General features: G+C 42.3%; 1 protein-coding gene across 2 annotated transcripts in view; it reads left to right on the forward strand.

Annotated features, from left to right (window-relative positions):
- Positions 1 to 4,567, forward strand: part of LOC146064510 (putative serine protease K12H4.7) — a 39,622-nt gene extending 35,055 nt beyond the window's left edge. For both annotated transcript variants that reach the window (XM_083178061.1, XM_083178063.1), the window contains exons 8-9: positions 2,857 to 3,065; positions 4,203 to 4,567. In XM_083178061.1, coding sequence (XP_083034187.1) covers positions 2,857 to 3,065; positions 4,203 to 4,312 — 319 coding nt within the window. In that variant the 3' untranslated portion in view covers positions 4,313 to 4,567. The remainder of the gene's footprint in view (positions 1 to 2,856; positions 3,066 to 4,202) is intronic.
- Positions 4,568 to 22,898: the final 18,331 nt, after the last annotated feature.

Below are 22,898 nucleotides of genomic sequence, written 5' to 3' on the forward strand. Positions count from 1 at the left end.
GTCTGGGCCTCCCGGGTGCTTTGTGGTCCACAAAACTGTACTTCGGAGCTTGGCTGTGTCGCCCCTTTAAGCTATAAGTGAGCAATCAGTGTGATTGCCACTCACAGGCAGAAAACACTGCGGCTGCCCAGTGGCAACAGCCTCCATGGTACGGCTGCATCCCAGCAAACAGTATTGTTTGCTGGGCTGAAGAGAAGGGAGGGTTCGTTCATCTGGGTAACTGGCCTTCATTCCCTCCACCCTCCATGTTACTGGTCTTAGCACTCCAAGGGAAGGCTGAGATTAGCATTGCATCCACAACCACTATTGAGAGAGCCCCTGCATTGGAGACCATAATACCAACTATCTCTAAATATCTCTGTACTGTTTTATCTCAGTAATTTCTCTAGCATTGTGCTGCATGTAGGAGAATATATATCCGTACCTCCATAGTCTCAAATTAGAGAATAGTCTACAGAAGAGGGTGTATCTCCTCTTGGTGCTTGCCTACTGCTTCTGGGACGCCCCATTCTCTTCCTTAAGGACAGACACCCTTTGAATGCTAAGCACACCAGAGGTAGCAGTAATCAGGGCAGTCCATCAAGTGAAATTAAAGCTGTCTCAATTAGGGCATCAGGGCAGAGCACTCTAAGAGGACCTGCCCTGTGTAAATCAGGACAGTTGTGAGGTAAGCTGACCCCACACTTCTATCTCCAGCATGGTTACTACCGATAAATTCCTTTTTTTTTTTTTTTTTGGACATATTTATTACTCTTTTATATTTTATTTAAGCCAACTTGAACGCTTTCATTTAGTGGTCGCTGAACATTGCTGAATGATTTCCCTCCTTCTGTCTGATGCTGTAAGTGCCGATTAGCCTCTGGTAACCTCCCATAGGCAGTGTAGTAGGTTGTATTGTGAGAACATCGCACAGTGGAATCTAGAAACGCACAGATCTCCACTTTAAAAGTAAATGGTTGCCAAGAGAACAGGAAGTGAATGTTAGTGCTTTCTCATGAGCAGAACGATTCCCCTCCGAGAAGTTCTGCATTACCAGGTTGTTTATGGAGTTTATTTTATCCAAGATGCTTCTGGAACAGTGATTTGCAACATCTTTACCTTGTGGCACACTAAATAAGATTTTAAAACTGCCAATTCACACCATGAAATTCCCACAGGGCATTGGCCCCACAGGAAAGAAAAACAAACCTATTGGCCCCCATATAAAAAAAAATCACACTGGTCCCCACAGGTAACGAACATAAAATACATGGGCCCTTTTATATGAAAAGAGACCAGTAAATAACAGTTAAACTGGTGGTGGCTGTAAACTGGTTTGGTCATCTCTAGAGCTGGCGCGCACTTGAGAACCGCTCAAGGTGGCACATTAGTGTGCCACGGCACAGTGGTTGAAAAACACTGTTCTAGAACATCTGTAATGACTATATTATTTTAGATGACAAAAGTAGATCTAAATACTGTAGTGTCGGCACCTCAGGGACATGCAGCACATTTACACCATCAAATCGAGTGACCATACAAGCAAATGTTCTCTTCAGCCCATCATGATGCTGATTGGGCTCTGTAAAAATTAACTCAAACTCTGGGTATACCTGTGGACATGGGGCCTGATTTACATTTGTAAGTAAAGCAAGAAAGTGGCCAAACCATGGTGCAATGCAGCTTAAAAAACACCTGCCTAACATTTGTGGGCTGCATACAAAAGCAGCCAGTATTTACCCTGCACAGAAAAATAGGTACTTGTGTATTTGCAGGGCGCCCAATTTACATACGTAAGGTACCGTAGGAAAATCGCATCACATGACATGCAATTTTGCGGTGCTATGTGATGCGATTTTACCTTAGTTAATTTTAAGTGCACCCCTGCCTGCGGATCGGATCGCATGCCATTTGTGGTGCAATGCGATTTTTCATTGTATAAGCACCCATGCGATGAGATGTGATGGTACTTCATTTTAAAAGCACCCATGCACACCCTCACTATCCACGTCACCCCGAAGCGTGGCGAGCGGACCTGGTTTCGCATCCTCCCGACCTTTTCATACCCCCACTATCTACGTCGGTGTGGAGTTGATTTTATAAAGTGTGGTGAGCGCACACCACACTTTATAAAATTAACTCCACGCCGATGTGGATAGTGGGGGTATAAAAAGGTCGGGAGGATGCGAAACCAGGTCCGCTCGCCACGCTTCGGTGTGACGTGGATAATGAGGGTGTGCATGGGTGCTTTTAAAATGAAGTACCATCACATCTCATCGCATGGGTGCTTATACAATGAAAAATCGCATTGCACCACAAATGGCATGCGATCCGCAGGCAAGGGTGCACTAATAATTAACGAAGGAAAATCTCATTGTATAGCACCTCCAAAATTGCATGCCATGCAATGCGATTTCACTACGCAGAATAGCCCACTAAGCAAATCGCTTAGTGGGTGCCCTGCAAATACACAAGTACTGAAAAATATAACCCACCTACATAAGTAAAACCACAATTTTCAGTTTTGTCCCAATCTCAGGGGGATTCATTCAGATATATGTTTCACACCTAGACCATCTCTTGAGGCACCAGTAATAGCCCACAAGCATAATCACTTCCCAGGAGCCCTGGTACCTATCTTCCATCACTCGAATGATAAAGGATGAGTTTTCATTTTTTGCAGCTCGCATTTATATTACTTTTCTGAAAACTGTGGCGATATCGGCAAGGAGAACGCATGCACTAAATATAAAAAACCCACAGATTTTACCACAGACCAGTATAATGTATTACCACTAATGGGTAGTTTTTATCTCACAATGTAAAACATGTTTTTAGGTAAAGCATTTTAACTTGTTCCTTTTTTTTCCCCGGCAGTTATCACATCCAGCAATGTACAGATATCTATGGTCCAGACTTTAATTTAACAATGGTTACTGATGCAGTTCAGCAAACAAATGAAAATTATGGAGGGCTTAAAGTCCAAGCCAGCCGAATCATTTTTCCAAATGGCTTGATTGATCCATGGCATGCTCTGGGCATTATGGCAAACCTTAGCAGTGACCTTTTGGCCTTTCCAATGGAGGGTAATTTCTTTTCTGACCCTTTTTTTTTTAATTTATTTTATAATAATATTATTATTATTATTATTATTATTATTATTATTCAGCTTTTAAATGGTGTATAAAAAATATTCACATATAAAGCTTGTACAAATGTGCTGAAAACATGCGTTTTATCTCTGCGATTCTGGGTAGGACTCCTCTCATTTCTCTCTCGTTTCTATGGTTCATAAAATGGGTACTTCTGGGTGTAAAGTCTGTGTAAGAACAGTGTTGTGGGTGTGTAGCCGGGCATTACTACCTACAGTATTCCAATTCACTTATATGCTGATGGGACGTCTTTTCAGTTGCGTCTCTTGCATCTAGCATTGGGATGCATCAATGTATAAGCTTCACGGTAACAAACATAACATTACTGTATATACCTATGGGACAGAAAACATAGTCTCATTACTTCTCGTTTAAGACTTGTGCAGGAAAAGTTGAGCTTATGAGCTGTATATATGTGTTCTGGTTACAGTTTATTTGCACTTTTAATGTACATTACTTGCCTTCAAACCTCTCACCCTGTAGGAGTAGCATGTGCTGGGGTTAGTTGCAGCAAGCTAGAAAAAGCGAAGGAAACTCCACTAAATAGTTCAGTATTAGAGTTAAGTCCCTACTGTAATTTTTTTTTTTCTTTTTTTTTTATCAAACCTTTATCTAAATTAAAATTAAGGTTTGCTTCAGGCATAGTTGTACTTCCTGGTCCTACTCTCAGAATAAAGCCCTCCCACCCCTTGGATCCGCCCCTGCACTAAGGTGCTGGATGCAAGTACAGATGCGTCACCATCCACATAGGGGCTTATTTACAAGATGGGAGTTCTATTAAAGGAGGAAGTTACCCATAGCAACAGCCAAAATCTACTTATTTATCTAGCACCTAAGAATCTTATTGGCTGTCCCTAGCGACATCCCATCTTCGATGGAGCTTCAGCGCTCTTTTATGGCCAGAGCACCAAAGTCTAGTTATAACTCTGATGGTAACTTCAACTCTAATCTGTTTTACCTGTAAATTTAATAGGGGTGCATTCTAGTAAACATGGATTTTAATCCATAAAATGGCTACTTCCAGTGGTTATGTGTGTGACTTTCAGACTAAAGTTTGTATCACCATTACAGATGCTGCTCACTGTGCAGATATGTATCCAGCCCGCCCTGAAGAGCCTCCGGTGTTACCGCAAGTAAGAAGGCAGATATTTGAGCAGCTAACAAAATGGTTGCAATTGTGAACAAGCTGGAAACATAATGTATTCTGAATGGCGAACTTACAGCTTTTCATATCTTGCATGTGAAATCAGATTTTGTCAATAAAATGTGTTGATAAAAAAATCTTACGACAATAAAAACATCTGGAACATTCTGTAGACCATGCAAATTGCAGTGACAATGTGACTGTATTTTGCAGTTTGATTTAAGCTTCTCATATCTTGTCTGACATTTTGTTTGATTATGACATAAATAAATTGGTATACTTTTTGCAGGAAGACTTGTTTTTTGTATTTTATATTCTATTTTGGAGTCCCGTATAGATCTCCATACTACTTTATGTTGGGGTGTGACCATAGCCCTTTGCCCACCTCCTTTAAAAATAAAACCCGGCATTGTCATGTATTTGGTACCCCGCTAAAGCAGGCTATCCTTTTTATCACTGACAATTTTGCTCACTGGGAGGTGCAGTGGATGACTACATTGCTCAGAAGGCTCTAGGCAAGAGGAGGAGGAGGAGCTGGGGAGATGAGCGCACAATCTTGTGCTGAGGAGAATCAGCTAGTGGCATGGAGGAGCAAGAGATTTAGGGAATAGAAGCCCTTAACACAGATTGGAGGAATGATTTGGCATAGCAGAGGAAAGTAGTAGAAGGCGCATATGAGACCAGCAAAGGATTCCAGTTTTTGTTCACCCTCAGCAGAAGTGTGGCATCCAGTGGAAAAAGAGTACACCTGAGAATAATATTACACTCAATCTTGTATACTCCTTTTTGACAATCAATTTTGACAATACGTTGGAAGACTTTAATTTGCAGCCATCAGGAGAACTGGGATCCAATCCAACATGAAGTAAAATCAACAAATGTGCCAGACCATTTTTGCTGGATTTGGCTCTGAATTGTCATTTGGATTTGGATTTGCCAAACAGTGTTTTGGGTTCACTTTTTTTTTTTTTCCTGGTATTTATAACCTCGGTAATGTTCCTTTCCAGTCAATTTTGCCATCCTCACTGCTCACAATGGGGGGTATGCAATCTTCTGCTGCTATTTCAGATGTGGGAAATAGCGGCAGCTCCCTATTCAATGCTGTCATTAACGACAGCATTGATGCGGGATCACGGCAGACTTCAGAAGCTGTCTGGCCCGTTCTGCCAATAACGGCCGTGGATTTTCGTCATCCCGGCCGCAGATCGACAATCCATAGCTGTTTTTGCGGCCACGCCCCCTTTGCGCCCATCGGCAGGCGGGAGATTGATCCCGTCTGTCGTTTTGCGTTCGATCTGACTGCAAACGGGCCAGGACCACGGCTGTCGGCGGGGATCGACAGCTGTGATCCCAGATTTGAATACCCCCCCAATATCTTTCACAAACAAAGGCCAAAAGCTAAAGTAAGCAATGGCAGTTTCTGCAAATGATTAATGCATTAGCAATAACCAGACCAACTTGCAGGTACATTCAATACAACATACGTTTTGGTTGGATACAGTGCTGGTCAGATGCAGTGTGGGTTGGATACAGTGCAAGAGACAGTGGTTCAGATTGGTTTGCACTGTGCAGGTTGGATACACTGAAAGTACACTTTGAAAGGTTGTACTGGTGGTGTCCTCGGTGTGGGTGTCTTGGCTTTGTAGGGCAGCCAGCTGGGTTAGTAGTGCCGGCGCGGATGTGCCGATGGTGTCAGCAGTGCCAGCTGTGTGGGGATGCCTGCAGTTTTCTTATTGCGGAGATGTCAACCGTGCAGGAATGCTGGCAGTGTTCTCTACTTCAATGAGAAGGTGTGGCCAGTAATCTGTAACACTACATACACAGAAAACTTTGTAAACTGATCTGCAATGTTGCAGATGACTGTGAGATGTTAGCTGCCGCCCAGACATAGAGAAAACCCGCCCTGTGTAAATCTACAAGTGAATTGACAATATTTAGCAATCCAGTATCCTGTCTACCATACACAATTTAATAACCGTCAACAGATTTTCCCAATCTGTGCAAATGTAAGTCTGACCCTTCCACAACTCTGCGTCCGAGACCGGCTGATCAATGCCGGCACACCTGCCTTATTTTCTGACACTCCTGGAAAAACGGCAGGTGTCTGCCCCAAAACGCTTACTTCCTCAAATTGCATGGGGATTGCGATGAGTTGTTTTGGCTCGTTCATGAGTGCGATGATCCATCTGCATGCAAAGTCATTTGATTTAATCGGATTGCAAATTTGCACAATAGTGATCATCTTTGACTCAGGCCCTGTATGCGCTAAAATGGCAGAATGGCAATGGTTCCGGCAACTTGCAGGCAATTATGTTATGGACTTCGATTAAAGAATAAACTTCTTGCATTCATTCTACCCTATTCTGGCTTCTTGGATAACTCTCCACATCTCCTTTTTCTTAAATAGATTAACACTACGTTTATTTATGGGCTCCAGTCAGATTTAAATAATAAAAAAAATTAAAAAGGTGACATGTTCCAATAAATCTTGGGTAAGAAATTATCGGTGTGCAGTGCTACTGCCGGTACAGAACCAGCTGTGTCTCTTGCCCTGAGTATTGTCACTGGCATTGTGTGAAGTGAATTTATGAACTGATGATGTAAAGCTGAAAGCCTCAAATCCATATACCCACCTGGGCTAATTAGACACCTTTATGGCTGCTATAAATTTCACTACCGCTATGTGTCTTGTTTAGTGCATAAATGTCTAGCTCCAGGTTTCATTATATATCTGCATGAAATAAATGAGCATTGCAGTCATCTGTGACATCATTTTCTTGGTCCTACTCAATGTTAGAGAAGCTTCAGTACGAAGCTCCCTTCTTCTAAAGCACATGGAGGTGGTACCACATCTATACTACAGGACTTCAAATCCCATTAGCACAGCACACCTCCATGTCCACGAACAAGTATTCTGCCTTTTATAGTCCACACAAGACACACAAGATCTGGCTTTTTTCTTTTTTACACCCTTTAGAGGCCATAGCAAGATGAAACGTTTATCTTACAGCCAGGTCCTACAGGTATATCTGCAGTAAATTACTGAAGCAGTTATGGTGGTATTACTATATTTACATAAGCGTAATACATACATTCAAGTATGAATATTACTAGTTTATTTTCAGTCTTGTTTTGTTTCTGTGCTGCTTTATATAGATCCAATACATTGTCTAGTGAAGGTCTCATTAAATGTTATTAACATTGGGGCATCTCTGATTCTACTTTTGTGCAGAGAATAGGCTACATGCAAAAGCAGCCAGTATTCGTAATGCATGCAAAAACCATAAATATTTTTTTTTTTTTTTATATGAAAATCTTGCAGCAAGGCCCCTTTTTGAAAGATACACTGCAGCACAAATGTTTTAACTAGTCTTTTAGGGAATTAAACATGGATGATGGTTTGCAGTACAGTATGTTGAATTCAAGTGATGGGGAATAATTTTGTTCATTTAAGTCTGCAGGCTTTTTCTACAGTCCTCATTAACCCTTTGAATGCCAACATTTCAGAGATGCACAAGATATCCACTAAAGATGCCAGAATCGCTCACATTTGTTATATGAATTCAAATTAAGAAATGTGTAAAAAAAAAAAAAAAAAAAAAAATGTATTTCCTATACAGGTTGAGTATCCCTTATCCGAAAACCTTGGGATCACAAGCATTTTGGATGAGAGATTTTTCCGTTTTTTGGAATATTTTTTTTTTTTTTTTTAACATACTTACCTGGTCCCCTGGTTGTGCCCCAATGGTCCCCCAGCGGCCCTCTTCAGCGGTCCCAGGGGTGCACCACTGGGACTGGAGATGCCACTGAAGACGATCCTGAAGCCCGCCGGGAGATATGGTAAGTATGAAAATAAGGGGGTGGGGTGGGGGGAGGACGGAGGACAAAAAAAAAAAAAACGGATATATTCTGAAATACCAGTTTTTGGATATATGGATAAGGCAGGGCTGGGCAACACCGGCCCTCCAGATGTTAGTGAACTACACATCCCAGGATGCTTTGCATTAGTTTTGCTATGTGGCCATGCTGAAACTGAAGCAAGGCATCCTGGGATGTGTAGTTCATCAACATCTGGAGGGCCGGTGTTGCCCAGCCCTGGGATAAGGTATACTCACCCTGTATAAGGTAAATGTTACAGCTCATGATGAATAAACAAGTTTTCTTTGCAATTTTCACAAATTCACTTGGCACTCAAATGTTGTATGGGAGACCTAATCCAGTTCTCAAATTGCTGTTACTATGGGTAACACCCAAACCTTTTAGATGAACTGTAATCCATATGCAGGACTTTAAAACCTTTTCAAAAATATCTATAGATTATCCTACTCTCATTTTTTTTTAAACCTTGTTTCATGCACAAATAAAATATATTTGTTGGTATTTCATGTGTTTGTGTTTTATACAACAAAAATGCAAGATACCTCATTGAAATATAAAAATATTCCAAAATACAGAATAATCTATTATCTAAAATTCTTCCGGTCACAAGCATTTTGGATAAGGGATACTCAACTTTTATCTTCAAGCTCTGAGATTTTATACTTTAGTGCAGGGGTCCTCAAACTATTTTGCTCGGGGACCCCATCAGACCATAAAAATAATTGCGGGACCCCAGCAAGTTACTGCAGAAGGTCATCACATCACATGTGTAGTCCGCAGACAGCACATACATGGCAGCATTGTGGAGGCACAAATTGATGGGAGGAGCCTGAAGTAAGAGACAATTCAACAGATATTTCAGACTCCTTCAATCACTGACTGAGATTATAAAAGTCATTAGCCTGATGGTCAGCAAAATGGAGTCGCGACCTCATGCTGAGAAGGTCGGGACCCACTTTGGGGTCAGGACCCACAGTTTGAGAACCGCTGCTTTAATGAATTATTGATATAGTATGTCGGCTAATAGGCTTTTAACTCCAGAACACAACACTGCATATCATCTTTATCTGTATGTAATATTATCTCTACAAAGGAGTGTTTTACTCCAGGACCCTACTATATATATGAAATAAATACAGGTTGAGTATCCCGTATCCAAAATGCTTGGGACCAGGAGAATTTTGGATAACGGATTATTCCGTATTTCGGAATATTTTAATATTTCAATGATGTATTTTGAAGTATTTTGCATGTATGCTGTATAAACACAATATACACACAAATATATTTTATTACCACATAAAATACACACAAATATATTTTAATTGTTCAAAAAACAAGGTTTCAAAACGTGAAACAAAATGTGTGTACTATCTCAGCACTGAATTTGAATGCCAAGCAATCATTGTCTTTCACATATATAGTGCCAGTTACATATCATGTCCCCAGTGATGCTGTTACAAATGTCCCCAGTGAGTTTTTAGCAAAAAAAAATGTTATTTTCACTTTCTGGAATGTCCGTATTTCGGAATAATTCGGATAACGGATACTCGGATACGGGATACTCGACCTGTAACCGCTTTTTCATTTTTGATGTAACTAAAGTCTAATCAACCTTTTTTTTTTTTTATGAATAATCAAGTGTTCCAGCTTAGCTTATTTAGAATATGTATGTAATGGATTTGAATACAGTGTCACAGACATTTTTGTTCTTTCTGTAGCTTTTTCTCCACTATCCTCTAACTTCGATCACACTGCATATATGAAACTGGTTGTGTTCGTATTGCTGCCAGAGCCGTTTGGCTCACTATTGTAAACAAATGAGCCCCTCCACCTATCTCCAAGGTTATTTCTTAAATCCAGAGAAGACATAACGTGGCTGGATTTTTAAATACTCAGCAACATCATCATCATTATCATCATCATCATCATCATCATCATCATCATCCAGTCCTTTAGCTATATCTGTTTTTTTATTTGATTTTTTTTTTTTTTAATTTCTTTGTTAAATTCTGTCCATCTCTCCTCGAGTATAAGCCTACTTTTTCAGAACATTTTTTATGCTGAAAAAGCCCCCCCCCCAGCTTATACTCGAGTGAGGGTCCCACTTGAGTCAATAAGTTTTCCCAGTTTTTTTGTTGTAAAATTGGGTGCCTCGGCTTATATTCTGGTCGACTTATACTTGAGTATATACGGTAATTGTTTATGTAAACTGTTTTGTAGACTTCTTTCATAAAATGAAATACATTTCCTAAAGTTAGAAAAAGTTCCTGGTTTCCTAGATAACAAAGTATAAATATCAAACTAATGAAACACACGCATCGATTTTACTTTTGATTCGATTTCCCCAATTTCATCCCCTATCGATTTTGGCCTTTGCTTTCCATTCGATTTCAGATTCAATCTGCATTCGAATTTCGATTTGCATTCAAGGCACATTGTACACATTTAATTTACAGGATCGAATTCAATATTTCCTTGCCTGCACAGTCTATTTTTCTTTTCGATCTAGAGAAAATGGGAGCGCGCATCAAATCGAATGCAGATAGAAAGCATCTTAAAAACCATTCAACTTCTATAAGCAAAATCGAATCGAAAACCTGTCAAAATCGAAGCGTGTGTACACCCCTATAGTCTGATTTAAACTTGCTTTTAAGTACTGAAGAAAGCCTGAAAAAAATTAATTTAAAGAATACTGATCTTCAATTGTTTCAAAAGAAGTTTATTCACAAATATAAGAAATAAGTGTAAATCAAATCCAAAATGCAGGCCTGCTGGTGCCAATGTTCTGAAATAACAAATCAGTGTGGCATCTAATCTGTATCTTGAAGCCAGATACTGTAATCTCCTCCTCCAGTTTTTCTGCACATGTTGGATTCTACAAATCCTGTAGGTTCTCTGAAGAGCAGTTAAAGCTGTGGACACACGGGGCGATTTTGTTCTAAGCAATTTTGACTACATTGTCAAAATCTCTATGAATGTTTCCCTGAATTGTCCCGTGTGTACACAGCGACGATGCGTGGCCCCACAGCATCACTCGCCTGGCCAGATAGACACTGCAGGCAAGAATATTTTGACTAAACCTGCTGTGTCTATTCGGCTGTACATGCAGGGTGCTGCTGGGGATGGCTGCCAGCTTATCTCTGGCAGCGACTGGGTGATTTTCACTAAGCATAATTGCTTAGCTAATATCACCCAGCTACACCCAGTGTAATCACCCCTTAAGACATACTGGGGCAGATGTATTCAGCCTTAAAACGAGATAAATGGGAAGGTGATAAGGGGCTAACTGGCTGGATGCTTATCACTCCCCAGAGACTTCCCCTGCCTCTTCTCCCGGCAGTGTGTCATTTTCATCTGCGACCATCTCTATCACCCTGGCGTTTATATATTTTTAAAGGCTTAATACATCTTCCCTATTGAGCTGAATTTACACCAATCCAGCTTAAATAAATTGCACTACTCATACACAGAAAGACAACATGCATATACAGTATGTGGCAATGAAGACTTGAACATACATGCCTCTTGTGTCTGCTTTCTACTAGAGGCAGAACGCTGGAGGAAAGAGGTTGTGTAAGATCCTTCAAAAACCAGCATTCCTATTAGCAGGCATATCTTGTGTACCTGCTACAGGACAAGTGCAAGTACACATTGATAATGATGATGATGATAACGGAGTGCATAAGGCATATAGGTTAATTATGCATAGTCTTTCGGCTGTACACACGGGCAGCATACACTGTTTGGATTTAATGTTCCTGATGCTTTCAGATGATCTAGATGTTTTCTATGAATTATGTATAATACATACAACAATATTCAGCACATGAATATAAGTAATTTTTTGTCACAATATTAAGGCTTTTTTGATAGACATAGATTGAAAAACGGAAGCATGCATGGAAAAATGCATATAATGTATTCAAATTATATGCAGAGCTGTGCACCTCTTGAGATGCCCCTGTACCTACGTACTGTATGTAGCACAACCATATGTTAGGCCAGGCATGTCCAAACTATGGCCCTCCAGCTGTTGTGAAACTACAAGTCCCATCATGCCTTGCCATAGTTTTGCTATTCAGGAATGATAAAACTATGTACAGGCATACTGGGATGTGTAGTTTCACAACAGCTGGAGGGCCATAGTTTGGACATGCCTGTGTTAGGCTATTAGTTACCAGTGTGCACTAGCATCTATGGCCGCCGGACACTTTCCCGACCATCGGGATCCGCTTTGTTGCACTTGCCCCGCTGTCTGAGTCCGGCCAATCGGGATCCTGACGTCGGGCTAATGACTGTCGGGATCCTGACTGTCGGGACCATATACCACACCTGCATCTATGCCAGCCATGGCCAAACTGTGGCCCTCCATCTGTTGTGAAACTACACATCCCAGCATGCTTTACCATAGATTTAGCATTCCCTAATAACAAAACTCCGGCAAAGCATGTTGGGACTCGTAGTTTCACAACAGCTGGAAGGCCATAGTTTGGCCATGCCTGATCTATGCAAAACTTCAATCTACTACCCCCAACTCCACGTTGCAACCTATACCCACTTTCTAGCCCCTCAAGTGGAAGTTATACAGCCCTTTTCTGGTGTTTGCCCACTATCTTAGCATGTGCAGTGTCCTACAAAATACCTTCTATAAACAGTAATACATTCAATACTGCATCTGCCCCTTTTTAATTATAATTTAAGAATTTCATAGTTTTATTTAAAGAAGGAAAAATTTAAGTTAAGAATGAATTTAATTATCTGATTTGTGGGTATTGCTTTGTCATCTACTGTATAAAATAAGAGGCCAACGCTGCTCCTCATCTATATGAGGGTGTTTGTGTGCTGGTAGCCACTAGGTGGCACCCAACAGATCAATTAAAGTTCCATCATTTTGAATGGCCGGTTACTAGTTGCAAAGAAAAATCGGTACTTGTCTATTTGCAGGGCGCCCAATTAATATACATACGCAGGCGTAGTGAAATTGCATCGCATGGCACGTTTTCGTGCCATGCAATGCAATCTCACTAGTTAATATGGTACTTGTATATTAGCATGGCGCACGTTACGCAGTTAGTGTAGCGGCACTGTCAGAATCAGCGTAGTGCTGTGTTGATAGCGTAGTCAGTCAGAAGTAGCTTAGTGTTCCCGCTCCCTGTCAGATTCAGTCAGAGGTGAAGGAGAAGTGACTGTTAAGCAGCCCATACACACTGCTATGAGGGCGTGCTTTCCGTGCTGTACTAGCACGGATCACATTGTATTGCATTTCCTGTGCATGCGTTGTGCATGCAATGCAATGCAATGTGATGAAACCTAAGTACAAAAAGTATGTGCTTGCACATACTTTTTGTACTTAGGTTTCATCACATTGCATTGCATTGCATGCACAGGCAATGCAATACAATGTGATCCGTGCTAGTACAGCACGGAAAGCACGCCCTCATAGCAGCGTGTATGGGCTGCTTAATGGCTGCAGAACGTGTCACAATGTTCACCTTGCCACAGACAGAGGAGGAGGCAGTGGTTTTCTTCCAGCAGTACCATTTACTGCCAGGGACACAAACTTGTGTTAATGGACACCCAATGCGCTTAAGTATGAAGGAGTGCAAGTGGCGCTGCCATATTAAAACATGTCAAAAGAAGGTGAGCCTCCGTACAGCACATTGGTTCCGTTTACCTTTCCTGACACTGATACGGTTCATTTATTCATGGGCGGAGGAGGTCACAGGTATCAGTTTCTGTGAGCGAGAATTTAAGTTGTCAAATAAAACAATGGTGCTATACAACAACCTGATGCGGGAGGCCTGCACCATGGACCTAATGGCACAGCCCCAACGCCGTATTGGCGGTCCAGGGAAAATCGTGGAAGTCGACGAGAGCCTCTTGTACAGAGGAAAAGTCATGTGGGACGGATGCTGCCTCCAACATATTATTTGGAGGCATTTCAAGAGACACCGGTGAGTGCTTTGTTACACCTGTACAAAGACGTGATGCCAGTACCCTGATGGCCGCCATCAATCAATTCAATGAACCGGGAACGACTATCTACTCTGATTGCTGGCGTGCCTATAACACCGAGCAGCTGGAGCAGGCAGGTTACCACCATGCTCGGGTGAACTACAGGTTTAATTTAGTCAATCCAGAGACTGGTGTTCACGCACAAAACATTGAGCGCCTTGGGGGATCCTGTAAACGGCGCAACCAGCGTCAAAGAGGCACCGCGCGCCATAATCTCAACTCCTACTTACAGGAATTTATCTGGCGAAAGACTGTGGATGCTGAAAATGCTTTTGAGGGTATTATTTATGCACGTTACGCTTCCTCCAAACCTTTTCATACCCCCACTATCCACGTCGGCACGAAGTTGATTTTATAAAGTGTGGCGAGCGCAGAGAGAGGACGCAGATTACTTTACATGTCCGTGTCCCCTCGTGGGACTCGGCGGCTCGCTGCGCTCTCCACACTTTATTGAATTAACTCCACGCCGACGTCGATATTGGGAGTATGAAACGGTCGGGAGGACGCGTAATGCGTGCGGTCGCCACGCTTCGGGGTGACGTGGATAGTGGGGGTGTGCTAAATCCCATTGCATCACATAGACATGTACACTGGGGGTGTTGTGCTAAATCGCATTGCACGCAAAATCCGATGCGGTCAGGGTGCAGTGAATAAATAAACGATTGAGATCGCATGGCATGAAAACGTGCCATGTGATGCGATTTCACTGCTCAGAATAGCCCACTAAGCAAATAGCTTAGCGGGCGCCCTGCAAATACACAAGTACCGAAAAAGACAACTTTTTTTTTATTTTATCTTGTTATCTATTAATGGGCTGAGAACTGCTAAGAGCTACATTCTGATTGTGATTTGCTTTACAAGAGTAATGTAACAGGATGTAACTGATGAGGAATGAATAGATTTGGGTACTGCAGATATACTTGACTTTTTAAGTTTTCTATAAAGATTGTTAAGTCTAGAAAATCTTTTCTGATTTGACTGGTAGTTAAAGGAATTTGTTTGGGGGAAACTGCCCTAGGTGATCAGGAAAGAAGAATATCAAATGGATATATTGGGGACATGAACTGACATTTATTAGTAGAACTAATGCAATATTAACTTGCCTGTTGACTGGTAGTACTTGTATATTCTAGATTGACTGACTGTATAAATATTGATGGATTTAAGGACATCTTTCAACAGTCCTTTTTACAATTTTTGTATTACATAATCAATGTATTGTGTATATATATTACTGCTTAATAAAAATATAATCATTGGTGGGCGGTGGTGCTAGTATTGTTTACATTGCTGTCTCCTACTCTAAAAAAAATGCCTGTGCCAGCAATGTATACAGTATATTACTGGTTAATATATAATCATTGGTGGGCAGTGTAGTATTGCTGCGCAGTGGGCTCCGTGCAAAAGGAGGGAGCAGGGCGTTCTTGCATGTTGTGTGGCCCGGTGGGGTGGTGCAGTCAGCATGATGGTGAGTATGCTTCCTGTGGAGCAGGGTCGGGAGCAGGAGGAGGGAGTGGGCGGTCAGCCAGGCTAATTGTCTGTCATCTTTCAGCCCAGCAGGCGTACACACCTAGCGAAGATGGCTGAAAAACCAGCCATCATCGCTAGATGTGCTGGTAAAACCAGCAGAGGGCCTACCTCACTAATAATGATGCAGGAGCGCGCATCATCGCTAGTAGTCCATTCTTGAGGCATTCACACTAGGCGATTTTCAGAGCAAAATTGCTCAAAACTACCATTTTTACCACTTTTGCACTGAAAATCGCCCATTGTGTATAGACCTTTACTGTGGTGCATAATTTTTGTGTATGGGACATAAAATTGTGTCCTTGACATAATACTGTATGTAATAGGCATCGCTGTGTGTGTGGCATAATGTGTAAGTGGTATTACAGTGTATGACATAATGTGGCCACGCACATATTGTCATGTAGCCACTCCCCAAGATTTGTGTGGCCACGCCTACTCATGACACAACCTTGCCCATTTTTGGTGCGCGCTATCAGTACCACTAAGAAAAAAAATCTACTTGCGTCACTGTTTATATGGCATAACAAAGGATCAACAACAACCGAGTACAGAGTACATAAACAAAATAATCAAAACAGGAAATAGCGACTTACAGTTGAACACAATGGAGGACAACTACAGGATATATAACATAGCTGCATCAGCAGACCCCACTGAAGTTAGTATCAGAGTGGCAGAAAACTGAGGGAATTGGTGCCGTGGAAGGGAGTATGGAGTAGAACACATGTCTTTAACCTGTGGCCCTCCAGGAAAAAATGTGGCAATGCATGTTGGAACATGTAGTTTCACAACATCTGGAGGGCCACAGATTGAAGACCCATGGAGTAGAAGATGGTTTAAGTTAGAAAATGAAAGGCACATGATGAAAGAGGGCTCTTTATTTTGTAAAGGGGAGGGGCACACAGACCGGGGTAACACATATGGGGCATATGGTGATATGAGAACAGAGGGTTAGGATGAGAAAAAATGCAATAAATGGCCGGTAAATACTTCAAAGTGGGAGTTCGTGCCAATTTGCCACGGAAAGATGTACTGTATTGCATACAAGATTTTATAGTGTGTGCCTAGCTTTAAAGTGAAATACTTATTTACAGTATGTGATAGCCAGTTTGTCATTCAGCACTTACAGCCCACCTTTCTCAGCGTGTGGGAACAGCAATTGTTATTTAATTGGAAAAGCTGACAGTTCATTTACCAAATTAGATTCATGTTAAAGACAGAAAATGGCTAGCACTGAAGGAGATAACTGTCACAGACTAGAACCTTGCAATGCAGATGAATTAGGCTGTCACTCTTAATTATAGGTTTTCACAGCACAATTGGCAGGTCTGGAACTGAACATGCAGTTGATTCTAATGCTGTAACAGAAACATGAGAAGTCCAACTGTTTAATTAATTCAACTAGATCATTATTTGTTATATAAGCTCAACATCATTTGCTATGTATAGCGTTTATTTTTTTTTTATGGAAATAGCAATACTTTACTTCCATTTATTAAAAAAAAAAAATATTTATTTTATTATGAATAATTTGGAAAAGGGGCATATATGGTGCAAACAAAGGGCCTTATTCTGGTTGGTTTGGACGGATGCGTATTTGCGGACTGGAACCAAGTGTTCTTAGCACTGCCTTCCAAAAGGATCGCTCACACCGTTCGAATGCGGTAAGACGCCGACCGAACGGACCGCAGGTGGATTTTCCATGTGAACATCTACTCCATCTGTGAGAACCTCAAAATGCTGGACCGAGTGATCAGGCAGCACCGAGTGCTCCAGACCACTCGGGCATTTCTCCGTGCAAAAGCAGGGATATGGGCGGGCAGCTGGCATCCGGATATGTCATATGTCCGACCCCCACACGTGCGTCACGGCCGCATTACCATAAGTACGCCCAGCGGTTTCATGAAAACGCCCATAAAACACAGGGCGTACGCATATGGTAATGAGCCCAAACAGCCCTTCACGCCCCTCTACACCCCCTGTTCGGATTGTACAGAATTCACGCCATATTTTCGGACATGCGTGGCGTTCACACATGTGCAGATACGCCTTTGCACATGCGCAAACACCAACCATCGGCCGTCCGTACGCATTCGGAGCCATCCAAACCAACCAGAATAAGGCCCAAAGTACCATATGAAAAATGTAAAGACAGAAATTACAAACACATGGCCCAGCCAAAAGTTCCATAACAACACAGGCAGCAAAGGGCCGACTGGACTATCTCAGTCAAAAAAGAAAAACAAAAAGAAAAAAAAAACTTGAAAGCAGTACCACGAGGACCATACCTTGTGACGTACTCACAGTATTATTTTGCAGACTTGTAATGTATTCCAATGAAGCGACAAAACAGACACGGGCATGGAGGGCATTCAATGGAGATGCTTCTAAGCATTTCCAATTTTTGGCGATCAGTGATTTGTTGGCATTATATACATGGACTATAAATTTATCTTGGTGCTTGATAACAGATTGAACGGGAGCATTCAGGAGTGCAACCGAGATTTCACCCGGCAGAAGAAGGCCTAATATCTTTGACAACAGTGCCCACACTTGGTTACAGATTTTTTTTATAAGTGGGCAAGACCACCAAGTGTGGAGAAATGTACCCACTTCATCACAGTTTCTCCAACAGAAGCACGAGGAAGCTGGAAAAATTGAGTGAAGTTTAGCCGGTACCAAGTACCATCTTGTATAGACCTTTTTTAGGATGTCTCTCTAAAGGCCACGCTAATGTAGCAATTGTTGACCTAATGGTGTACCATCCCCCATCATAAGTATGGGTTGAAAGGTCTGCTTTCCATGCTAGATCATGGGGTTCCTTGCTAGGAGGAGTTGGGGCCAGTATAGAGTGGTATTTAACAGAAATGTCACCTTTTTGACCGACAGAGTATGTACAAAGGCATTCAAATTGAGAGAGAATTCTAAACTTACTGGTAGGGAGCTGAGAATGATCAAAACTCATAATGTGAAGATATTGGTATTTTCAGGAAGCAGGGCTTGAGCAACGAGTTTGTAAATGACAAAGAAGCAAATTGACCATTCATGTGTTTGAATCAAACAATTTGTATCTTTTGCCAAAAACAGGCAATAGGTCTTCTATTTCCTGGCGCTGAGATTCAGCCAATCAGCGTGCGCAGTGCGGCCAGTGTTTCCAAAACAGAAGCGCTTCCGCATAGCCCGGCGGATAGAGCTCGTTATTTCTTATTGACTGCAGGGACCCCCCGCTGCCTGGGGCGCTCTGGTGCCTGGCACTGGCCCTTACTGTTACAAGCCCCACTTATTCTACACAGCCAGAAGAAAATATAAGCGTTTTTCCTCCTCACCAGCGGTGCTGACAACCAATGGGGAGTGCAGGAACTCAGCGTAGTCCTCTCTTTTATACTAGAGGGGAGATTCATCAAAGTTTGGAGAGAGATGAAGTACCAAACAATCTGCCTTTATCACTTCACAGGCTGTGCTTGAATTATGACAATTAGTCGCTCCACTTTATCTCCCACCAAGCTTTGTTAAATATTTCCCTAAGTGTCCACTACAGATGATAGAGAGGCTGATGTACTAAGCCTTGGAGAGTGGTGATGTGGAGCGAGATGAGTACCAGTTAATCAGCTCCTAAAGGTGCCCATACATGGTGCTTTTTATTTGGACCTAAGCCCCATCACCACCACCACCCCCACAGCCTCAGTGACTCATCCATGCTTTCGAATTACCCACCCCCTTTATTAACTCTTTAGTGATACTATATCCAGGCACTGTGTCCAATAAATATATTAGAATCCACTATCATACTGGGCAGATCGTCATCTTTATTATCACTCCACAGGCTTAGTAAATCTGCCCCTTTACCTCTCTTTGCGTTTTATCTCTCTCCAAGGCTTAGTACATCTCCTCTAGTTGGGTATCCGTTTGTTCAGCAGGTAATAAGCCCTACATTGTAGAAAAATGTCCAGGGATGTGGAAAGATATCTCCTGGAATCCATTAATAATAACAAATGATAAAGGGGGGATCCTTTCATACTTGTGGCAGTTCCATAGAACTTTTGTCTGATAAGCCCCTTAGTGACACCTAAAAACCATGGGGACACCCTTACTGGCTATTGCCTGTCAATTACCTATAATCACTAGTTAATTTTAGGCTGTACTATGAAAAATACATGTTTGTTATTTTCAATTGAATTGATGGCACCATAGCATAAGCTTTATCTGGGACCAATTTTATCATGCCTCTCCTCCACAAGGATTTAAAGGGATCATTTATACCCCTTTCCCACCAGCCAAAATTCCCAGGCCAAAGCGCTGGTTTGTAAGGTTCCTGGGCCAATTTCAACCCTGCTATTGTGCATGGTTGTTCCTGGGTTCAACCCGGGGTCCTGGTCAGTGTGATATGATTACTCACCCGCGTTGCCGGTCCTTTGCGCGTGCAGTCAGGCCGGGGATCCATACAGGCAGCGGATGACCGGTCTTCTGCACCCGCCACCTGTGTGGATCCCCGGCCTGCACTGAGGACCGGCAACCCGGGGTGAGCAACCCATCTCCTGCCCGCCTCCGCCGCCATCCCGCCTCCTGCCTGCCTCCTTCCCACACCAGAAAATGCAGGGACTTTTCTGGTGTGAAAGGGGCCAACCCGGCATGATCCCTGCGCCGTATTCCCAGCTGGGTCCCTGCATTTTCTGGTGTGAAAGGGGTATTATGTGGCGACTGCTTAAAAAATACAGTGATCTTGATGTTGGAATGGCCGCAGCACAGGGTTGAGAAAACTCTTGTCAGTGAATAGGTTAATACGCTATAGGTTAATAATAGATTATTACTACAACTACTACTACCAGTGGCGTAGCTACATTTTGGGCGCCCCCCTGCCGCCCCCTCAAAGTGCGGCTTCACCGACCATCGAATGATGTTTAGCGTGCACGCATATATAAGTGACTTTTCAGTTGCGTATATATGCGTGCACACTGGCGTGGATACGGCCGGGCAGCTGACATCCGGTGATGTCAGCCACCCGCCCCCCACACCCGCGTCACTGCCTCATTTCCATGAGAACGCCCAGCGTTCTCATGGGAACGCCCATGGAACGCTGGGCGTTCCCATATGGTAATGGGGCAGCCCGGCGCCCCCCGCCCATCTCCGCTCCCCCCCACGCCGGCATGGGTGCGTGCACCCGGCGACCCGAAAGGTCGCTGTGGGTGCACGTACCATATGCCTGCACATGCGCAGATACCCGTCTGCGCATGCGCAGATGGGCAACATCGGAACTGCGTGCGAATGCACGCAGATCTGAATAAGGCCCTATATCTTATTTAGGAAAAAAGGCACTTTAGAATGAAATTCTTCTGAAACGACATTTTGGTTCTGGTTATAATGTGATACAGGTATCTCTTATCCAATATATCACTTATCCATAGTTTCCAGAATTAAATGTTTCTCTTTTTTTTTGGATAAAAACACTACTGGAACATCTGTAACTGGCACTACTGGAGACATGATATGGAACTGGCACTAACTATGTGTCAGAAAATGATTAATTGGCATTCAAATTCAGTGCCTAAGATAGGACTCAAACTGTTTCATGTTATGAAACCTTGGGTCAAATGTAATAGTCTGAGAGTTTCAGAAAGTGAGAGTTTTTGGGAGAGTTTTCCCCTGTTTTTTAAAGCAGCAATCAATTACATGGCAAAATCAACCTGGTTTTGCAGTGTAATTGATTGCTGCTTTAAAAAACGGGAAAACTCTCCCAAAATCTCTCACTTTCTGAAACTCTCACCCTATTACATTTGGCCCATAGTTTCATGCACAAATAAAATATATTTGTATGTGTTTGATGTGTTTAAACAACATAAGTTAAGATACCTCAAAATACCTCATTGAAATATAAAAATATTCCAAAATACGGAATAATCTGTTATGCAAAATTCTTCTGGTCCCAAGCATTTTGGACAAGGCATATTCAACCTGTACTTAATAAGAGGTTCAGGAACTGAGGGCCTTATTTTCGTTCTAGTTCACAAAATCCTTCTTAGATGGACAAAACATGTGCACTGCAGGTGGGGCAGATGTAACATGGGCAGAGAAAATTAGATTTGGGTGGGGTTTTTCTTCAAAGTGAGATCTATACTGCAGTGTACATATAAATATAAAGCAGCCAGAATTTACCCTGCACAGAAACAAAATAACTCACCCAAATCTAATTCTCTCTGCACAAGTTACATCTGCCCCCCTGCAGTGCGCATGGTTTTGTCCATCTAAGAAGGATTTTGCCAGAAAGAGTGAACTAGAATAAGGCCATGAGTTCCTGCAGAAAAATAGCACCGCATGTGGAGGATCTGAGACGCCTACAGTGGTGTGTCACAGTACAAATCCCGAAGGACGAATCTGGCCCAGAGTTAAGTGCAATCATTTATATTAGTATTACTCCCTTAATAGAACAGAACTTTGGACACTGAATGGAAGCACTTGTACAAGACTGTACTGTTACACGTATGTGTACAGCAGTGGTATAGGGTGGGCTGCATGTGCTGCTTCTAATTTACTTCTAAAAACACTTTTCCACATTAGGAAGGTCATTAGTTCTGAGGTAATGCGTCATTTGTACGTTGTGGTGGGTTGTGAATAGTGCTGCAGGCACACTCAGACATATTTGAATATCCACAAAATGTTACTTGTGGAAGAGAGATTGGGAAATAAAATCATGTTTACATTTCTATTCAAGCCACATGTTTGGATGAGACGTCTTGTAGTTGCTGTTGTTTGTTGACATCTCTAATTATTTATTCTATACTGTGTGAGAACAGTTGCTGGGACTGGGCTTTGTAAGTACATTTCCTGTAGAGTGCTATGGGAAGGATTAGGGTTCAGATGCACAGACGTACTAACCTTGAAAAGTGATAAAATAGAGAGAGATAAACCACCAGCCAATCAGCTCCTACATGCCATGTCACAGGCTGTGTTTGAAAAATAAGAGGTAGGAGCTGATTGGCTGTGGTCTCTGTGGTCCCTACTAATGAAATTGTGATGCTCCCAAGACCAATTAAATTGGGTACTTGTGTATTATCACGGCGCCCATGATCGCAGATCGAATCGTATGCAAATACAGGTACAACCCCGATTTTCCGGCAACCGTTGATCCGGAAACTTCTTTAATCCGGACACATCGGGTGCCTGCCGGAAGTAAGTATTGTTTGCTTTTTAGACATAGTGGG

Source organism: Crinia signifera, chromosome 3, assembly GCF_055691185.1.
Source record: "Crinia signifera chromosome 3, ASM5569118v1, whole genome shotgun sequence".
Lineage (NCBI taxonomy): Eukaryota > Metazoa > Chordata > Amphibia > Anura > Myobatrachidae > Crinia > Crinia signifera.